Consider the following 20,924-nt stretch of genomic DNA (forward strand, 5'->3'; position numbering starts at 1 on the left):
TCATATAAACCTCATCCGATACCTTATTTTGGTTAATGAAAGTATTATTATCGTTTTCCGAGTGCAGATAGCCAATTTTGCAGATCAATCGGCACATTTAATGAAATACTTACTAGTTCATTCTGTATATTTTAAGATCCCAGGGTCATCCCAGATCTGGTTAATCTATGCCAGGTTGTAACTACCCGAACAAGTCATTTCAACTATTTATTTTTTTCAAACCATTATTAATTGTGTTTTAAAATATAAGAAGGAATAAAGATATATAATTCATATTTTCAGGGAATAAAAGATGAAACGAAGAGCAGGAACCTGGAGGTATTTTTCAGCTTCAACGTTAATTTGGGTGAATACATCTCAACCCGTTCTGTAAAACCTCTTTCTGTAATTGCAATAGCTAATAGCTAGTTTACCATAGTGTCCATACATAAAATGTGAAAAAAAATCAAAAGAAAAGAAAAAAATAATATATAAATGTCTGACAAATGTTAATCTCTCTTGTCAAGGGAACCTTTTCTTCTAGAAACGTGCCGAAGAATATCTTTCTTGTATTCGTGACAGGATCAACTCGAGTTGAAACTCGAGAGGCGAGCATTTTGTGATCCAATTATCTTCAAAAAAAAAAACCGACTTGTTTTGCCGGTGTGGCTCTCGAGTGGGCGAAGAAAGTTCCTCTATCAAAACACTTCCGTCCGATATTTCACCGTCTTCGTGACCGTGCCGACTAACTATTATTAACTGTTCAACGAGGCACCTGATCATATAATTATCAAAAGCACAAACGATCTTGGTCGCCAAAAAAAAGAATGGTTTTAACGGAAGTCAATACATAATCACATGCGCAATGCTACGTTTGGCTTACTTCCGGCAAGGGAGGTAATTTCACGCGCGACACCCTTTCTGATTGCTCTTTACAATTATACGTAATTTAAATGAAATAATCCGATTATAGCTTTATGTTAGTGCTGCGAAAATGTGTAACATACACACGCAAATAAGAACGGACACACATACAGTCTTAAATTGTTGCTTTGACCAACAGTTCCGCTTTATTAATATTGGCGTAACAAAATTAAGTATTTGATACCGGTTTCCCGACCGATCCGACCTGAATTGTGTATCTCCTTTTGGGTATACATTTCGGTCTTTAACCAAAAAGAGCCGTAAATGTAGTGTTCGTACAGAGCGCTCTAGTTAACATTGACCAAGATCAAACTATGAATTTCCCGGAAAAAATGGTGCCAAAACATGAGAAGTCCCATTAAGAAACAACCCATTCCAACTCAGTTCAAAAATAAATGTAGTGTACATTGCAAGAAGACTATGTAACATGTCCTTCCGAGTTTAAAATTGAACATTCAAGCATAATTACCAAATGAATACAGGTTTTTACAACGACTGATTATGCCTCCTTAAAATCAGAAATGTCGACTATCATTTTCAAGAACAAGGTATCATCCTTCAAGAACCCGTTGGTTGGGTTTGTAAGAGTGTCAAGTCTTATGAAAAGCGGACATCCAGAGGCAATGTTCATGTTTGTTGTGGGTCTCTTGAAAGAGGAGCTTGTTGTATCGGGTCTGAATGAATCAACAGTCGCATTGCCACCCTCCTGGTTTAAAAGACAGAATGTTACGCGATGCTTGAATGGCCAAGGCTGCAAGGCATCGTATTCCCCTCTCATAATGACAAAGAAAACCGACATGTGCGAGCCTTTTCCCATGCCATCTCCATTTGGGTAAAGACGACCGCACATCTTATAGCCAAACTTCCGCGTATAAAAAGGGTTTGAGTAGATACTGATGCTTCTCCCTTGAATCGCATCTTGCTGTTTCTGCGAAAAATCTGAGACTTTCCAAATAAACATTCCGTCGTAGCAAGAAACCTCCACATCCTTCAGCTTCATTTCAAGTTCTGAAATTTTAGCGTCCTTTGCAGCAATCGTTCTTTCAAGAGACTTTATCTTCTGCTGACTTGCTTCTGCCTTTTCAGATTCAAGACGCCGATGTCTATCAAGCTTTTCAATAGCAGTTATCGACTTCTCCAACTCTCGGTGAAGGGTGTTAGCAATACCTTCAAAGGTTCCAGTTTTTGTGTCCACTCTTTCGTTCAGACTGACCGCCATCTGTTCAAAAAGTTGGCGAATCTTTTGGTCGAGGTTTAAATCTGGTGGTAAGCTACCGGAAAATCCAGAGTTTGGAGGTGCATTTGCAGCAACCTGTCTTATATTTGCCTCGATTTCTGTAAACTTATCGGTTAACTGACGTTTCGTCTCACCAAGGTCTTGTTCAGTACTACCAACATGTTGTTCAAGACGCTGTAACTGTGCAAAAACATACCCGCTGTGTTGACAATCATTAAAGTGAGCCTGAAACTCTTCTTTGCTGATCTGGAAATGAACAATTTAAGGAAAATGAAATTCCCTTTTCAAGTCCAGAACAGTTGTCTTAAGTTTGAAATTGAAATGTGTCCATGGGACTATGAAGTCTCAACGATCTTTTAACAAAAAAGTAACACCTACCGGATTAGATCCTGGTGGACAGGCTGGACACTGGATATTTGAGTGGCTTCTCTGATGATCCCCAAACTAAAGCAACAATCAAATCAATGGATATTGTTTCCATGGTAACATATAAAGAAAGAGGGTAGCGTAGCGAATATCACCATTCGTCTACTCTTCTTTTTGGTTAAAAAGGGACATAGCTCATTAATAATTATGCAAGAGATATGCACCTAAATATACAAGTATGTTTACTCTAGTAAAATTGAATACTAGTATCTTGAACGGTTCTGAGTTACATGTATGACCATGGTTAATCCAGGTTTGCTCAACCCCGAAAACAGCACAAAGGCTATGGTAAAAAAATCTTTGAAAAACAGACGGTTAACAACAAACTGAAGTCATGAGCTACTGAAGCGATACCATTGTGTTCACGATGTCTAGATATCTTTTTTGGCAAACATACAATTCGGTGTGCTTTTCTCAGCGCAGTATTTAAAGCTGCCATCTCACAAATTAACAGTTTTGACATTGTTTTAGTTATTGTCTTTCACGGGGATAGAGGGACAAAAATGTTATTGAGGGAAAATATTCGACGAATCTGATGATTACAAATGTTGAAATGGAGAAGTTGATATTTTTTAAATTGCCATTTTGCACTTGAACACACTAACAAATTCACACTATTTTCTTATATAACATTTGTAGAATGTAACTTGCCATAGACTAAAATATGTATTCTTTACAGTTTTACAACAAATTTCAGCTCACCAATACTCTCTTTATATCTTCCCCACAGTCCGGACACTTCACAAACACTTCTGGGCAAAATTGTTGCACATGCACCTGAAAATAGTGGTATTTCTCACTAAAACAAGAGTTGTCACAGAGACAGCGCACTTCACTAACTCGCAGCTTTTAGTTTAAGGATTTAAGACTGTTTTGGTGAAACATGCATGGAACCCTATAAATTTAGATGATTTAAAGCTGCACTCTCACAGATTGAACGTTTTGACAACATTTTCATTTTTTGTCTTGGAAAGAGCAAAATTTTGCATAAATATCTGCAAACCAATAATATAAGACGGCTGAAAAAGATCAGATCGCAGATTTGCATATTTCCGTTCGAAAATTAATGTTTTATGGCTTTAACCATTACTAACGGTTTAAGAAAAATACATAAAACATCAATTTTTGAACTTATATATAAAAATCCGCGATCTAATTTTTTGTCAGCAGTCTTATATTACTAGTTTCCATACATATTTGCAAAAATTGTCTTGTTCCAAGACAAAAAATATAAAAAGGTCGTGAAAACATTCAATCTGTGAGAGTGCAGCTTTAAGTAATCATTTTAGCAAATTCAAGCATTCTCACTGCTGTAAAATGTATCGTCACTATACTTCAAATCTTCAATCACAGCTATGTACAGTGTGTTTATATGGTTTAATTTACTATGAACAGATTACATAAACTGCAAGCTTCATAAAATTCATGTTGGAAAACCATGACCTTGCGTCAAGGGATTGAGATCTATTAATATAAACCATTGTCTAATCTTGTATTTCGTCTTTTAAGTGACACTCTTATTCAAAATCACTCCATACACATGTATAACAAACTTAATTAAGAGTGATAAACCTTAAACTACTTAATAAATAATGCATTTATGCATATTATTAATTACTGATAACAAGATTGTAATCGTGTTATTACTAGTTGAAAACGCAAAAATATTAAATGATTGTTGAGTGCTAAAAGATTTACTGTGATCTTCTATTGTCCCATATGGTAAAATGAATATTTTCTGCATTTTCATTTCAAAATAAACTCGGTATCCTTCATAAGAGCCATTGTTTTCGACCTTTTTTCATCCTTTTTGGTGTTTTAAAACAATGGCTTTGATTGTGGTAAATCTTATTTGGTAGTAAAAGTGCATCTTTAAACAGTTAATTTTTATGAATAGTTCTCAAGGTAGAACAATCAGCACTCTAAATGCATATCTGTGAGCCAATTTATGACCACTGTACACAGGAATGTTTACATGTTTCTATTTATACACAATCTGATCACATTCATTGACCTAATTTTCTAGTTCTAATTTTAGAAACTTCCAAAAATAGATTGGGAAAACCAAATGTAGGGAAAACCAAATGTATCATAAGTGAGTATTCTTTTCCATGTTTTCTGTATGTTTATTTTCCTTATTCACCAATCCCGTAAGAATAATATAGTGATCAATCAATGAAAGCAATAAAAATAATAATGTTTGAACATGATCTAGTTAACTCATCAATGTCTTTTAGTTTACTTCTGTTATCACAAATATCATATAATCATTTCTGGTTTGTACAATTTACATTACCAAAACTTGAAAATTCAAAATCAAACAAATGAATGGCAGACCAGTAAGAAAAAGTAATGGATTATACTTGAAAAGCCAATTTCAAACTATATATTTTCAGGATAACATGAATACATTCTTCAAAATTTGAAGATATCTTTTCATTATAACCAGTATAATTTATTAACCTTAAACCAGAGACTTATATATAGTTAACATAAAACGTTTTGTTTTTGTAAATTGTACTACCAGTAGGTTAAGTTATTAGGTAAAGAAGATTTCAAATGATTTATTAAAAAATATGCTTTTCAAAACAATCAATGTGCAAGTTAGGGCAGTGGTAAGCGCAATCAATTGTCACCAAGGCGACCCGGGTTCAATTCTCGACCTGGGTACATGTGAGTTTGGTTAGTGGTCACCAAGCAGGACAAGTGGTTTTTTTCCGATCACTCCGGTGTCCCCTAAAACACAAGACCACACTCTTGCGCAATATTGTGTCAACAAAAGTGACTTAGAATATATAAGTTATTATAGCTTTCTTCACAATCTTTGTAAAATATATAACATTTAAACTTATAATCAATGTCCAGAACAAAAGGCATGAGACTGTGGTGATGGAATACAATTTTGTATCAGATGTACTGTAGTTTCAAAGCATCAGAAAATTTCAATATATGAAATAAACTGATAAAATAGTTTAGTGAATCGATTCATACCTGCATTTCTAAAACTCGAACTGGCTGATTACAATGGGAACACGCTTCCAATCGGAATTCACACACTGGAAAATGAGTCTGAAAACAAATATGCCTGGGTTTTAATCTACTGGTTCCCAGTTCTAGAATAATCATAAGTCCATATCAACCACAATGATATCCCTATAAGTATATAAATAGTTGTAAAACTTAAAAAAAAATCCTTTTAAAAAGTTTTACTTATATTTTCCTTCTAAAGAGTTTTTCTCATGAATAATTTATTATGATGCAGGCAGCACTACTGCTGAAGACCATGCTCTCAGAATTACCTCAAATTCCCTATATTTTCCCTTCCATTCACAACCCACATTTATACACTGTACATGTAGGCGGAAAAGCTCCCTTCTTATGGCATTATCAGGGAAAATCTGAAAGAAAAATAATGATTGACAGACAGAGGGCTTCCCACTGCGACTGAGTGTGTCCTACTAAGACTGAGGGTGTCCCACTACGACTGACTGAGGGTGTCCCACTACGACTGAGGGTGTCCCACTACGACTGACTGAGGGTGTCCCACTACGACTGACTGAGGGTGTCTCACTACAACTGACTGAGGGTGTCCCACTACGACTAAGGGTGTCCCACTTACACTAAGGGTGTCCCACTAAGACTGAGGGTGTCCCACTACGACTGACTGAGGGTGTCTAATTAATACAAATGGTGCCCTACTAAGACTGAGGGTGTCCCACTTGGACTATAGGTGACCCACTAAGACTGAGGGTGTCCAACTAAGACAAATGGTGTTCCACTAAGACTGAGGGTATCCCACAGACTAAGGGTGACCCACTAAGACAAATGGTGCCCCACTAAGACTGGGGATGTCTCACTAAGACTAAGAGTGATCCACTAAGACTAATGGTGCCCCACTAGGACTGAGGGTGTCTCACTAAGGCTAAGGGTTTCCAACTAAGACAAAAGGAGTCCCGCAAAATTAAGACTGAAGGTGCCCTAGTAAGACTAAGAGTGTCCTTCTAAGATTAACGCTGTCATACTGACACTGTCTTATAACTAAACGTTCAGAATATGTGAATATGGTTTTGAGTTACAGCCAAGTTTTTCAAATTCCAAGGCAACGAAAAATGACATAGCATATCATAACCTATCGTAATAACTCTTCAACAAACAGAGGTGCTAAAAATATGCCTCGTAGGATAAGTGCATGTTGTTTGTAACTCAAAAAGAGATTAGAAACTTTGTAACAAGTGTTGTTCATTATATAATTTAATTTATTGGGATAATCTTTTATGTTATGCTGTTAACCCATGATTCAGTTTTCAGAGTTTGATTATCATTATTTGGCAATTACTTGTTAGACAGCATTTACCATTTTCTTTTGAAAGATTAAACACACCTCTTTCATCAATCAATAAAATTTGTAGTTTACAAACCAGTTGTTAAAAGTCAACTTTATTATAGTACAATGCTGTCTAACAATATGACATACTTAATAAATTGTAACCACAATCACTCAGTCATAATCTCTTTCTACGGGGTTGGGTCTGAAATCTCATTTACCACCTTATGCTGAAATCTCCTCATTCACCACCTTAAAGTATTTACAATATTATTTTCCAAATTTTGGGGTCAAATTTCCTCTTCCGATTGTCATGTTTAAGAAGAATGATATTCGAGCAGTCAGGAAAAAATATCCAAAATTGAGGCATATTTCTTCTGCAAGATGATGCAACTAAATTCCAGTTCAATATGAATTGATTTTTTTTTATATTTAAAGCACACAACAATTCATTTATACTTGCTATTACATAAGAATAAAACTTATCAGTTTTAATTCAAAATTCCCTTTTGTCCATAAAATTTACCCTTTTCCTTTGAAATTCCTCCTTGCCCATGATTTTCCCACCCTTGCCCATGAAATTCCCCCTTGCCCATGATTTCCCCCTTTCAATGGCTCTTTACCCCTTCCCCATTCCCATGAACAAGGAGACAGCTCAGACCCATGTAAACAAGTCAGCTACATTTGTAAAGTTGGATTTTAACATAAATTTATTTATTTTTCTATTTATTTTGCAGGTTAAGCTCTTCAATTCTAATTATATATATTAATCTTAAAATGACTTCTTTTGTAAGAGCTGCTGCTAGCAGTATCTTCGGTATTGAATGTGTACTACAAATGAAAATCAACACTTAAACTTACTCATTTATTTCATTTTCATTTATGCTGAGTACTAGACTATACTATATGTATTTGTCTGTAATTTACAATCACCAGTTAACCTTTCAAGCAATAAATTGTTATTTACAAATAATTCAATTTTAAAATCATTGTTTAAAAAATGATTGTAAATGTTTCATAGATTCATACCTTATTTCATCCAATAGTCCATAAACATCCATCACCAATTAAAGCACATAATACTGAGCATATATCCTAACCTGATAAAACTATGAAGATTCAACAAATCAATTTAGCCGTCCAATGGCAAGCCTGTATTTGGTAACTCTCAGTTCTGATTGGATTAACAGCTAGTGGCCATATACTACGGTAGGCCATGCCATTGATTACTACCAAATGACTTTGCTATTAAAGAAAACGCTTTTAGTATTGCTGTCAACTTTTCTCAAATAACACTTGAACAAATAAATTTATGCAATCTTGAATTGTCTGAATGAATGTATCAGAACACTGTAATTTGTATATAGAATCTGATCCTGCTGAATACACATATTTTAGGGATTCAAATTGATACTGGTTGATCAAATTGAGGGGAAATTCTTGTTTTTCTCAAAAAAATGAATGAAATTTATTGGCCATTTTAAATGTGCTCTTTTACTAGATCAGTCAACCAAATATTTAATTACAGTTTTGGGCCATGAGGGACTCATCGATTACACTTAAATTTTGTTAGAAATTAAATCATCACAAGTGTCACAAAATACGCCCGTCTTAATTTTAGGACACCAAGTTTAGTCATTTAAAGCGGGTTGTACTTCAAGCCAAACTGCAAGAGCATACAACAGTTAATACAGCTTTTGCTTATTCAAGGGTCATAACTATTGAGTGACTGAGGGGACAATAACACTCAAATGACTGAAGTGATATGGCTTGTTATTGAACTAGTCAGATATATAATGTCCATACTCAACTTTACCAAATTTGGTGATGATTGAACAAAAGGTTTTAAATAAATGATCAACAAGACAAATTTTGGAAAAAAATAATAATTCAAGGGCGGTTCCTCTAAAGCAACTTCAGCAATACGGCTGGTTATCAAACTTGTTCGTGAAATAACACATTCTGATCAAATTTGATGATGATTGGACATACCCTTCTAAAGTTATTAATTTGACAAGACCTATTTTAGGTATTTTCTATAATTGAGGAGCAATAACTCCTCAGTGACTAGAGCAATGTGGCTGGTTTTCATACTTGCCCTAGATAGTCAAGGGCCCGACTGACCCTACGCCACAGGTTAAACTATAATACGTCTTTGAATGGGCGTATAAAAATTATATCGTGAACAAAGCAAGAGGATGCAAACAAATATCTTCTTTTTTTTAGTCAATCAAAGTGAAATAATGTGATTTATAAGAAGCTGATTTATGATCTTTGAAATGTGTGGAAGTTTTAGCTAATGGAAGACTAATTGAAGGGTGCTACACCCTGTGCTTTAAAGGTAGCACCCTTCTGCCCTAAAGTTAAGGAGACCAGCATGGGAACTCGACCATTTTATCCTATTTTTTATTAAAACTTAATATATTATTATAAATATAAACAAACTTTACATATTTGGCAGTTGAAACATAATTTCTTCACAGCCTGATACACAGTGCACTTTTCCTCCATTAGCACCATGTCCAATTTACTGCATCAACCTGCCCTTTAAACATGTTTATGCTTATACGCTTTATATCAAGTTTCATGTCATACCTAGAGCTCTCTTTTTTGTAATTACGGCCCATGCAACATCCGGGTCCGTATTTTAACTAATGTCTTGAGGTTGAGTTTCAGACTCAGACTCAGAAAACTTAATTCTTAAGTGTAAGCATAATATAACTTTTAAAGGGAAAAGAGATACATGACTATGTGTGCCTGATTGTAGAAAATATTATTTATTACTGATACAGCAATTTCTACCATCTTTGCTCCATTAATAACATTTTAACAACAAAATTAATTTTATGCCAGGAATGTTCACAGAGAAAATATCCAAACACTGCAGGCAGTGGTCAATTTAATTAGCACAAGCCCAAAAATGTAATGCCAAGCAGAAGAATAATATTTCGGGCTTTTTCATCCAAAAGACAAATTTTGATGACTGTGCAGGGCTTTCAACATGGTATAAAACCCAAGAGTCAAAGAATCTTAAGGTTTTTTTCGAGAGTCAAAGAGTTCAAGATCTATGATTTTTCTAATTTTGTGGTCTTTTTGTATAATCCATTTTTATCATCTGCCATAATGTTTTTTTAAGATGTCAGGTACATGTCTAAACCACTTTAGATATGTATGTATGTATCTATTTAGACCTTGCGGTCAAGGATAACCTTTGAAAGTGCATGCACTTATTTCCAACGGGGTCCTTTGTTTTTGCTGAAGGGACAGCATGCGGGAGAGACAGTGGTGGGATACAAGAAAGTCCGGGTGTGATACCCTAGCTCTTTTTTTTAATAGACCTCTTGGTGCTCGGTGTGAACCACTGATACACGGGGTACAACTTTCCTGGGTTAAACCAGTACTGAGTACACCACTTTTCCAAGCACTTAGTACCCTTTAAATGCCAAGCGCCAGGCAAGGGAGCTACTTGTACCATTTTTTAACATTTTTCGGTTTGGTGAGGGATCATGAAGAACACCTCCAGTTCAAATCATATATGCCCCTTACTGAAGGAGTCGTTCGAAAAGTTTGTTGATTTGTCTTTGTTTTCTTCTTAACTCAACGTTTAAATATTGGTTTTATAGCAGTCTGTCGGTTTTAGAAATAATTTCACATAATGTTTTGTACAAAAGGGCTCTGACATTCTTCTGGTTAATGAGTGTATGTAAAAAAATAATCACAAAATGCTATATGAAATCTAATCATATGGATAAAAATGCTTCATACAAGTATAAGGAAATCACGTACATGAAACACAGGGTGTCATTGTTTGCATAACTTGGCAATTTCAGCATTATTTTGGATGCTTAAAATTTTAGAAACTTGTGTATGCAGATCTGCTTTCATCTAACATACAATGTACAGATTTAAAGCTGCACTCTCACAGATTGGATGTTTTGACAATTTTTGTATTTTTTGTCTTTGAACAAGCCAATTTTTGCGAAAATCCATGGAAAACAGTTATACAAGACGGTTGACAAATAATTAGATTGCAGATTTATATATTAAAGTTCAAATTTTAATGTTTTATGCCATTAATTTTTTTATGGAAATATGCAAATCTAAAATCTGATCTTTTGTCAGCAAACTTTTATCATTGGTTTGCAGATATTTACGCAAAAATTGGCTCTTTCCAAGACAAAAAATATAAAAGTTGTAAAAATGGTATATCTGTTAGAGTGTAGCTTAAATGAAAGAAATAGGACTAGAATGGATTTGAACTAAGAACAATTTAAAATCATCATGCATTATTTAACAAACCGTGTCGAATAATCTTCAAATAAAATTATTCTTTCCAATGGCATTTAATTCCCGAGCAAACTTTTTGCCAAACCTAATGCTTATTCTGATGTCTCTCAGTGAAACATTTGGTGTTCTTGGGATCCCGAACATTAGTCACTATTCTGTAACTATTTTTAATGCAGATACAAAGCAAAACATCAATTCAAACAACACAACGGCAGTCCAAAATTGAATGCTTTCATCAGATTCACGACACTTACATTTGCCCCCGCAAAAAAAGAAACCAGCTAAAATAAATAGTATGGATAACTTACCTCTGCATCTTTGATAATGGTTCTCTGTGAGGGATTATCTTCATCCATACACTCAGGACGCGGACATTCCACTGCTGTAACCCCATCTCTGCAATAATAGACTCATCATTAAGTACTAGATTTCAAGGATTACTGTAGTGGCCTGAAAAAAGACTAATCCTATCATCATTATGTACAATGTTCTACTAAGAATTAAAGTTACCGTAAAATCCTAAAAAGAGACTCATCTAATCATAATAATGTACTTTTGAGTAGTCCCTATCTTATCATCAATATGCACTACTAAGTAGTCAAAATACTCAAAGTTATGGTCCGAACAATACTAGACGCATTCATGTATTATGATATTATCATTATTGAACAAACCAAAAAAAAGGCCAAAATGTAATATAACAATCATATTCACAAGTTGTAAGTCTTGAGTATTGTTTTAAATGCTGCAATACCTATTTCTTTTAACTAATCTACTATATATATATACTGTCACTCGGTACAAATGATCATGACTTGTGTACATTCATATTGATATCATTCAAATCACATTTTGGGTGGCTTTTTATTGCCCAATTCCTCTTTTCAACAAGAAATAATTCACCCTAAAAACAGGCATTACTAATTCTTCAGAAAATCATTTCATTGCTCCGAGATTAATGCATTATGTATCAGGAGAGCTTTTCAAATAATTAAATACTTACGGAAAAAGAGTCCTTTGACATGACCTACAAAACCTGTCCCCACAGTAGGCCTGAGTTGGCTCTCTAAGTACTTTCTTGCAAATAATACAAAAGTATTTCTCATCTACTAAGCCTTCGCCAAACAATTCAGCCGGATAGCCGCCTATGCTCATATCAGCTTTCCGTCCTGCTTCAAACTGAATTAAGAATTCAATAGAAAATAGTTCAACCAATAGTAACAAAATTGAGGCCTTAAATCCTCAGATCATGGTCAACAATCAACCAGTCAACCATCCACATGAATTTAAGAGCACAGTGTGACTAATTGATTTTTGCATATAAAGTTAAAAGCATTAACTTTACAGTACAATGGACCTGACACAGGTATGAATCTTTAACAAAATTTTATAACAAATTATGTAAATGATAAACTTACATGATATCAGTCACCCAAATAAGACTTTTTGATGAACTTAGCCTGAATTCTTACACTAGTGGTCAACAGAATAAGCCTTAGCTATATGCAGGAAAACTTATTATAACCTATAATAATATTACAGGGACAAACCCAATGTCTAAACATGACAAGATGATTGGACGATAACACTATTAATAATCTAGAAAATATCCCATTTTCTGTTTTAATTATTGCAAAATGATCATTTGTATGACTGTCGGTAGTACCCGGAAATAATTTGAACAATTAATTTTGAGTGTCTGATTTTACCAAATAATATTTTGTAATAAATTCAATAATAAACTTATTTTATGTTGAATAACAATCAGTTCAGATATATATAGGAGAAAAAGAAATGCATGAGTGTATTTAAAATAAGACCCTGTCATTATCTTATTTCTTTGGAATTCCATAATTTATTTGGGATTCCGGAATTCCATTATTTATTTGGGATTCCAAGTGTGATGAGAGAATCATAATCTTTGGAAGTAATGGGAACCCATGGTCACATTAGGTAAAACATAATTTTAGTTGAGCTCCAGATGAGATTTTGGGTCAAAAGATATATTCACATCAGACGATTTCCAAAGAGTATGTGATTTTCAAAGAGTATTTCTACAAATGCATTAATTAGAGTATTTACCAAATAAAAACATTTCACCAACAAGTATCAAATAATAACTCTTGTTGAGTTTTCATGTCTGAGGTAGACCCATGCTAAATAATTTGCTAAAATGAATAAATTTCCTAATTAATCAATCTACAATCCTTAAAATTGAATAGAAAATACTACTATCTTATAATCTAGCAGGTTTATTTTTGATGTTTCGGCGAAAATGATCTGATGATGATGAAAACTGGGATTTTTTTATTTATTTCAAGTATTTCGGCTTTCTCTTAAAAATAGTTGTTTTGCCACTGAATTTTTGTAACGTATTCCAAGAGGTCCTTTAGAATCATTAAAAAAAACAATTATATTATAAGCTGTGTAAAGTTAGCTAAACATACAACATTGGACATTGGACATTCAGAAATGATAGTTGTGCTAGCACGACATTGGACATTCAAAAATGAATGTCATGCTGGCACGACATTGGACATTCAATAATGAATGTCGGGCTAGCACGACATTGGACATTCAACAATGAAAGTCGGGCTGGCACAACATTGGACATTCAACAATGAAAGTCGGGCTAGCACGACATTTGACATTCAAAATTGAAAGTCGTGCTAGCACAATGTTGGACATTCAAAAATGAATGTAGTGCTGGCACAACATTGGACATTCAAGCATGAATGTTGTGCTGGCACGACATTGGACATTCAAAAACGAATGTTGTGCTGGCACAACATTGGACATTAGACATTCACGCATGAACGTTGTGCTGGCACGACATTGGACATTCAAAAACCGATGTTGTGCTGGCATGAAAGTTACTCATTTATCACTCATTATAATAGGATTTTCTTCACCAAATCATCCATTGTTCAAAATGAAGCATATAAGACCAGTGGTGTATCGGGAGTATCTGACGATGAATGTTTTTAATGCAACTTAGGAACAGACACACTGTATCTGCCAGATAATCTGGAGCTCTGGGTTGATATTCATAAACCATTTTAGTCATTTGCAGTCATTGAAATTAGACTTTTGGATGAACAAGCCCAATTTCTTATACTAGTGCTTGGTGTCAACTTTTTAAACAAGCCCTGCTATATAAAATTCAGAATTTGAGCAAGCCCGAAAAAACATTTTACCAGTGCAGGGCTTGCCGGCTTGTGTTAATTTCGACCACTGCATTTGACTTAAGTCTGAAGTAAAGTAATCTCTCCGGCCACATTCTGGGATTCCGCAAGGCCTTTATTACTTGTCGGGGCAGATGTCCTTTCATTGCAGCAAGGCTAATAACTGACACGTGTTAATCCCACCGACATGCCTAAATTCCTGCAGAGACGAGCCTTATCAAGACAGTAATCAATATTAAAAATACAATTGTGTATATGTAAGCTTATATATACTCGCACTCTGGCCTGACAATTCACAGCTTATGTTTTCGTACTAGTTGATCGATAGCAAGAAAGCGAGTCTGTCATAGAATGACTTGCTGATCTGCTATCATAATGGCTTGCTGATTGCTAGAAGGCATGTCGGGAATATTTCGCTTGATGCATCATCCAATCCACATAAACCAATGATTTTTTTTAAAATCAATTCATCAACCAATTTGATGCATTTTCATATCATTCCAGGCTTTAAGATACAATTTTTTTTATACATTTTTTAATCAGATTGTGTCAGTTAAGGAATAACAATCACATTTCGTGCTACTCGTGGCTATGACGGCTGGGTAATGCTGTCCAGAGACAGATCTGATGATGTAACTTCTAGCTGTAAAAAAATAATTTCATAATAAAGATATCAGTTACCTTAAAATATAATCAATAATTCTAAATAATAGAAGATATTCAACAGAGATCATGATGTGAAACAGATTGTAGTCTTATTTGTTATCGTTTTTTATGATTGACAATGTAATTTTTACAGAATCAACAACAAATTATTCTGTAACCGAAATAAATCATCAAAGATATCATAAATGATCTAAATATACATTTAATTGTATTGTAAAGTAGTTTACATTGCCAAAAATTTAATTTTTTACATGTTTTAAATAGTCTGTAATGCCGTGTAAACATTCATGTTCGTGTCTGTAAGTAGTAGGCTATTTCCGTAAACACTCGGAAAGTCGGACCATGCTTTCATTTGTGACACATTTTCATACATAACCAGCATAAATGTATCATAAAACACAACTTATATCGATAGAACAAATATTAAGAAACAAACTACATTGTACTCACGTTTTTGGCTTGGAACATTAAACTTCAAGCCTTCATAACCGCTTCGAAATTTTTCATTCGGACAAAAAATCTCGAAGAAGTTTGTGAAAGTGCCAAAAGAGTCGATGTTCTTCCAATTTATTGTATCAACTATCCTTATTAGTGGGGTTTGAATGCTCATGGCCAATCATCAGTTAGTTTAGACGCGTAGAAAATAGCAGGGAAACAACCAGATTTTCGTACATGATTTTGCACAAGAGCGAAATATGTCTAAACGAGTTGCTTCCCATGTTGGTCCATGCTGGCAATCATGTTCATGGCTATTAGGGCTGGGTATTGCTCAGAATTTTTCGATACGATACGTGTTCCAATATGGAGGTGGCGATACGCGATACGTATTGTCGATACGATACAGCAATAGTTATAGTACAAAATTGTCTGAATAAACAGTAAAACACTTTTTATTTCAGAAAAACTTAAAACATGTAACAGGGTTCCCGCTGGCGATCGCCATTGTCGCCATTTGCGACAAAATCGCAAAAGTGGCGACAACTTTTCAAATTTGGCGAATTTATGGCGACAACGATTTTTTTCTAAAATATTTTCTTAAAATGACGTAAGTGGTGACCATGCGGCCTGCATGATAATCGATTCTGTCACTGTCATAAATCAAGCGCATCTGCTGGTGCGACAACAAAAATTAATCCGATAATTAGGGCAAGCAGTCACGGCCCAGTCAACACCTCGCTAATTATTGCAGAATTTTATTGCTTTCACGGATAAACAATGACATCCTTTAACTGTTATGTCTCTTATTAGCAATCAATTTTAATATTTAGCTCAACAGCCTTGTTGTTGCGTAATTATCGTGTTAGTTTTAAATATGCAAATCGTAGAATTTTATGTTGTCGGAAAGTCACGTGATATGCAAATTTTGTAATGACGTTTACGCGCTAAAAATAGACTTGCTTTCGGTTTTGTCGCAATTTGTAATTGCTATAAATGCAGCATTCCAAGAGTTCAAAAAGTGTCAAAAAGATTAACCAAAATCAAATAAATAGGATTAAACCCCATTTGATAAGGCTTCTAATATGTTGGCTGGAGTAAAGAGTAGGTAGACAAATTTCTATTAGGAAAGTTATGGCCCTAGTTTGACAATGTATATTTCTTTGAGTTTCCATTTATTTTAAATTTATCTCATAATTTCACAAATGTATTCTTTTATTGTATGCAGGCATTAGACTTAGTCATTCTAAAATGCCGTCCAGGCTTTTTTTTTAATGATGGTCCAGGCTAACCATCATTAAAAAAAAGCCTGGACGGCATTTTAGAATGACTAGCATTAGACTGAAATCAACATATTGATGTTTATGTCACATTTTTTGCAATATTTTTTTATTTATATACTAGTCCATATACAATGAATTTTGTCAACAGAATAACAATTTGCTATTAATATCTTGTGCTTCATGTACAACAAAATGTTATGATTTGCACGACAATGTGCTAATTAAATGCAATTTAGGGCTCTTAAAATGCTTAAACCCCCGCGAAAAAGTGGCGACAACTTTTTAGAACCCAGGGCGAACCCTGTGTAAACAAAAATCACCAACAAAGAGTGTAGTAATGTTACACAAAACAACAAATTACTTCTAGAATCAAATGATTAACAGACAAAAGGTATTTTAACTGTGAATGTATTAACTAACAAGCCTTTTCTTAAACATATATACATGACCATGCCAAATGGTTAAATTGACATCTTTTTGTCGACAGTTAAAAAAATATTATCTAATGAGCATGCAAATAATGAAAATTGCCAGGCCAATTCCGTTGCCGTACTGGTAAAATGAACTATTGTCTTTGTCATTGACTTATGGTTCAATGCAGTCATTAAAATTAATTTTGAAAACGAGTAAAAAAATCATAATTATACCGATCTGTCAGCAGGTAAATCATATAACTCTACCTCCCGACGCTACAGCATACCTTGATGTACGGGCTAGTCAACGGTGTTTAACACTGGAGTTGGGAGTGTTAGGTAGATAGATAGATAGACAAGCTTGAAGTACTGCGAGAACTAGCTACTTCTGCTTTACAAATATTGCAAACAGTCTTGATATTGTTTTAATTTATGTCGAGCTATATTTTTCGAATCTTCGTACTAATAGTAAATTTACGGAGTTGTTTCCCTTTGAACCGATATGCAACAATAATAAATCGATTTATCGGTATATCGAGCCAGCACTAGTGGCTATCCCCAACTCCTCCCATAATAAATTGACATAAGGTGTGAAAGACATTGGACATTAATCTTTCTAAACAATAATAGTATTGGCCAATTCAAACGGGCGGAGGAAAAGTATCTATAGATGGGATCCCATCTAATGATGAAACGCCTTATGATAAGACTAAGAGTAAGAGCTGGGATCCCAACAAAGCGTCATTATATTATATGGTTATGTAGGAAAGTGCACTTGCCTTTAGAAAAAAATCAAACGATCAACATTTCTCACGGATCATCAGTAACACTAAGTAGCGTTTTTATCATACAAATATCATCGTCTTCAACGTCAAAAGAACAAAATATCTTGATATAATCTGTTCACTGCCAGTTTAAAAGAGTAGTTTCCCTCTATGACTTTTGAAGCGGAAGTGTTTACGCTTGTCTGGTTTTTTTGTTTTGGAGAAAAGAAAATAAGGGGAACCAGTCTAGTTTACCCTAGCATGGGTTATCTGCCCTGACCATTTCATATTCTTGTTGTGCAGAGTACGCTGGATTGAACCTCTCCATTTGCTCAAGTTTAAAGTAAGAACCCAATTTATGAATCGTAACACAAAAATGGCCACTGTTTATGTATGACTTCCTTTCGGTTGTTTGTGTACAGTAACGTTTTTATCTCAATGCATGATGGCCGCATTGACTTTGTGTATTATGGTTACACACCACCATTGTTATTCCCTATATAATTCAATGTAAAATTATGATTTTTAGACAACAATTAAAGGCATTTCGAGCGAATGCAGGCTATGATAACCACATATATTCCTAAAGTAAAAGCTTTAAATTACCTTTTAAGCCAATAAAAAAGGGGTGTCAAGTTATTCCTAAGAAAAATCACTCCACTTGAAAAACAAACTCTAAAAATTGCACCGTCCGCCTTGACAGATCTTCCAAAATGACCTTCCAACTATAGGGCAGCGGATCATGCTTTAATCTCTACTCTCAATGATAAATCAAGCAAGAATAGATACTTAAGGTATAAAAGTTTCAGGAATAATGATAGTTTTGATTTACAGTGTATTGAGCATGTGAAAACATGTCTATCAATCATAAGAACATTTTTTTTATTGAGAATTTTCCACACAACGGAAGTACATATGACGTAATGGTGACGTCATTCCTTATATGTTTCTACGCCTACACCTTATGCACCTTCTTGAATTTCAAATATTTTTTGGTAACATTTTCCGATTCAAAAGAGACGTATTTAGTTTTGAATAAGGGAAAGTACCTACAATGGATTTTAAATGAAGTTCTTTAAGTTGATACGTATATTCACTCCTTAGTTTGCTGTCCACTTTATATTATCACTTTTGTTATTTCTCTGATTAAACTCCATATGTCATCTTAAAGCATGACTGAAATTACAATCTTGCACTGCTACAAACAATTATTTTCTATGTGTATCATTTGTTTTTAAAATAACTTAAAAATGTTATTTTGTAAATGAACAGCATATACATACAGTATCAGTAGCGATAATTGCCGACGTTCTAAGTGACGATTATTCGAATTTAGACGATCATTATTACATCACTAGTGCCTTAAGGTACACAGTATAGGTTCATGCATGCATACTTACTTTTTTTTTAATTTTTATGCATTTTCATTTTCAACTCTTCGACTTAAATAATAAAAAAACTCCAAAAAACATATGATAGAGACAGATAAGTATATTTTAGCGATATTTCGGCGCGTTTTTAACTATGACAACGTAGCTTTTTTATTAAGGCTTACATTTTGAGCGTCAAGCTATATTGTACCCCTTTAATTAAGATCATAATTTCCACATTGTTTCTGAACTATTTGCTGTGTAAATGCGGGAAAATGAATGCATCCGTTATAAATGAGAAAGTTTAAAGATGCACTCTTACTCCTTAATTAGATTTATCACAATTAACACAATTATTTTAATATGCCAAAGAGGATAAATAGATGTCGGAAACAATGATTCTTATGAAGATACCGAGTTTAATTTGAAACAAAGGTGCAAAAAACACAGTATATTAACCTTATGAGACGATACGTGATCACTCTAAATCATTAAGCACTTATACCAATCACTTAATATTTTTGCGTTTTCACCTCTCAGCTATTAAAAACATGGCCGGCCTCAATCCCGTTATCAGTAGTTAACATTTTCCATAAATGCATTATTTAGTAAGTACTATTATGTTTGTTATTCATGTACATATATATCTATTATGAATAAGAGAGTATTTAAAATGATGGTCATCTGTACAAATAGTAAACGGACGTAAGAAGAAGAAGAAGAAGAAGAAGAAGAAGAAGAAGAAGAAGAAGAAGAAGAAGAAGAAGGAGGAGGAAAAAGAAAAAGAAGGAAGAAAAGGAAAAGAAGAAGAAGAAGAAAGAGAAGAAAAAGAAGACAAGTATGTTTGTATCAAATAAATGGAACTGTATTTATTGAGTTTAATGTACATACCATAAATAATAAATAGATTATGACAGTGCAACATCTTTAAACTTATCATTAATAACCACGATTTTTTTTGTCTTACTCTAATTTAGCGATTTTTTTTATATACAGTGATCATTAGTAAAGTAATGTAAGTCAAGCCAAAAAGCATGAAATGCATAAACGTCTATGGGGAAAATATTTGTTAAAACATAAGAGTGAACACTAATAAAGTCGTTTAACTACAGCTGATAATGCTTGATTCGACAAGTTGATTATCTCCCCTACATCTTACTGTGGGGTTCATCGAAGGAACTGCACTTTACAAATTCAAAAAGTTAACCGTTCTCAATTACAAATTAAATTTCCGCTATGATAAAAATGCGTAATGCATTTTGATTTGTGCTTTGGTGTTATGTTTGATTGCATTGAACAAAATCTAGCATGGTTATAATGATGTGCAGGTGCAGTTACAGTAGGAACACGCCCACTAAACTAACATGTAACAATGACTCTTTTTAAAGGCACAATGCTAATCCTCACAAAATACAACAAATATTCACATATTTCTTACGCAATGTCTTCGATGGCACAGTGAAAATATAAGTTAACGAGATTAGGGAGGGAGTATGTGTGTGAGTGAGGGGGGAGGAGGGGGGGGGTAGGGTAGTGATAGTGAGGGGGAAGGGGGATAAACAGGTTAACGAGTCTCATCTAAACCCTACGCGGGTTCCAACATAAGCAATACGAGTGGAAATAACCGGCTA

At 34.2% G+C, this 20,924-nt stretch overlaps 1 protein-coding gene across 2 annotated transcripts; it reads right to left on the reverse strand.

Annotated features, from left to right (window-relative positions):
* Positions 1 to 194: 194 nt before the first annotated feature.
* LOC128223861 (TNF receptor-associated factor 2-like) lies at positions 195 to 18,109 on the reverse strand. 2 transcript variants are annotated; one of them, XM_052933291.1, is made up of 8 exons: positions 17,939 to 18,109; positions 12,181 to 12,356; positions 11,486 to 11,573; positions 5,866 to 5,964; positions 5,558 to 5,635; positions 3,269 to 3,343; positions 2,519 to 2,584; positions 195 to 2,386 (listed from the first exon to the last, which is right to left on the reverse strand). In XM_052933291.1, exons 2-8 carry the CDS (start codon positions 12,330 to 12,332, stop codon positions 1,403 to 1,405), a joined length of 1,542 nt encoding a protein of 513 aa, XP_052789251.1. In that variant the 5' UTR covers positions 12,333 to 12,356; positions 17,939 to 18,109; the 3' UTR covers positions 195 to 1,402. The 2 variants fall into 2 exon arrangements, with proteins under 2 accessions (XP_052789251.1, XP_052789253.1); XM_052933293.1 differs by lacking the exon at positions 17,939 to 18,109 and adding an exon at positions 12,596 to 16,701.
* Positions 18,110 to 20,924: the final 2,815 nt, after the last annotated feature.

Source organism: Mya arenaria, chromosome 17 (genome assembly GCF_026914265.1).
Source record: "Mya arenaria isolate MELC-2E11 chromosome 17, ASM2691426v1".
Classification (NCBI taxonomy): domain Eukaryota; kingdom Metazoa; phylum Mollusca; class Bivalvia; order Myida; family Myidae; genus Mya; species Mya arenaria.

What these genes read in the sequence shown, in the direction of transcription:
- LOC128223861 (XM_052933291.1), bottom strand. Translation starts at nt 12,332, where the DNA reads ATGAGCATAGGCGGCTATCCGGCTGAATTGTTTGGCGAAGGCTTAGTA. An exon ending in GAAAATATAGGGAATTTGAG is followed by an intron (nt 5,636 to 5,865) that starts GTAATTCTGAGA and finishes ATTTGTTTTCAG; the next exon opens with ACTCATTTTCCAGTGTGTGA. An exon ending in AAGATATAAAGAGAGTATTG is followed by an intron (nt 2,585 to 3,268) that starts GTGAGCTGAAAT and finishes TTGTTGCTTTAG; the next exon opens with TTTGGGGATCATCAGAGAAG.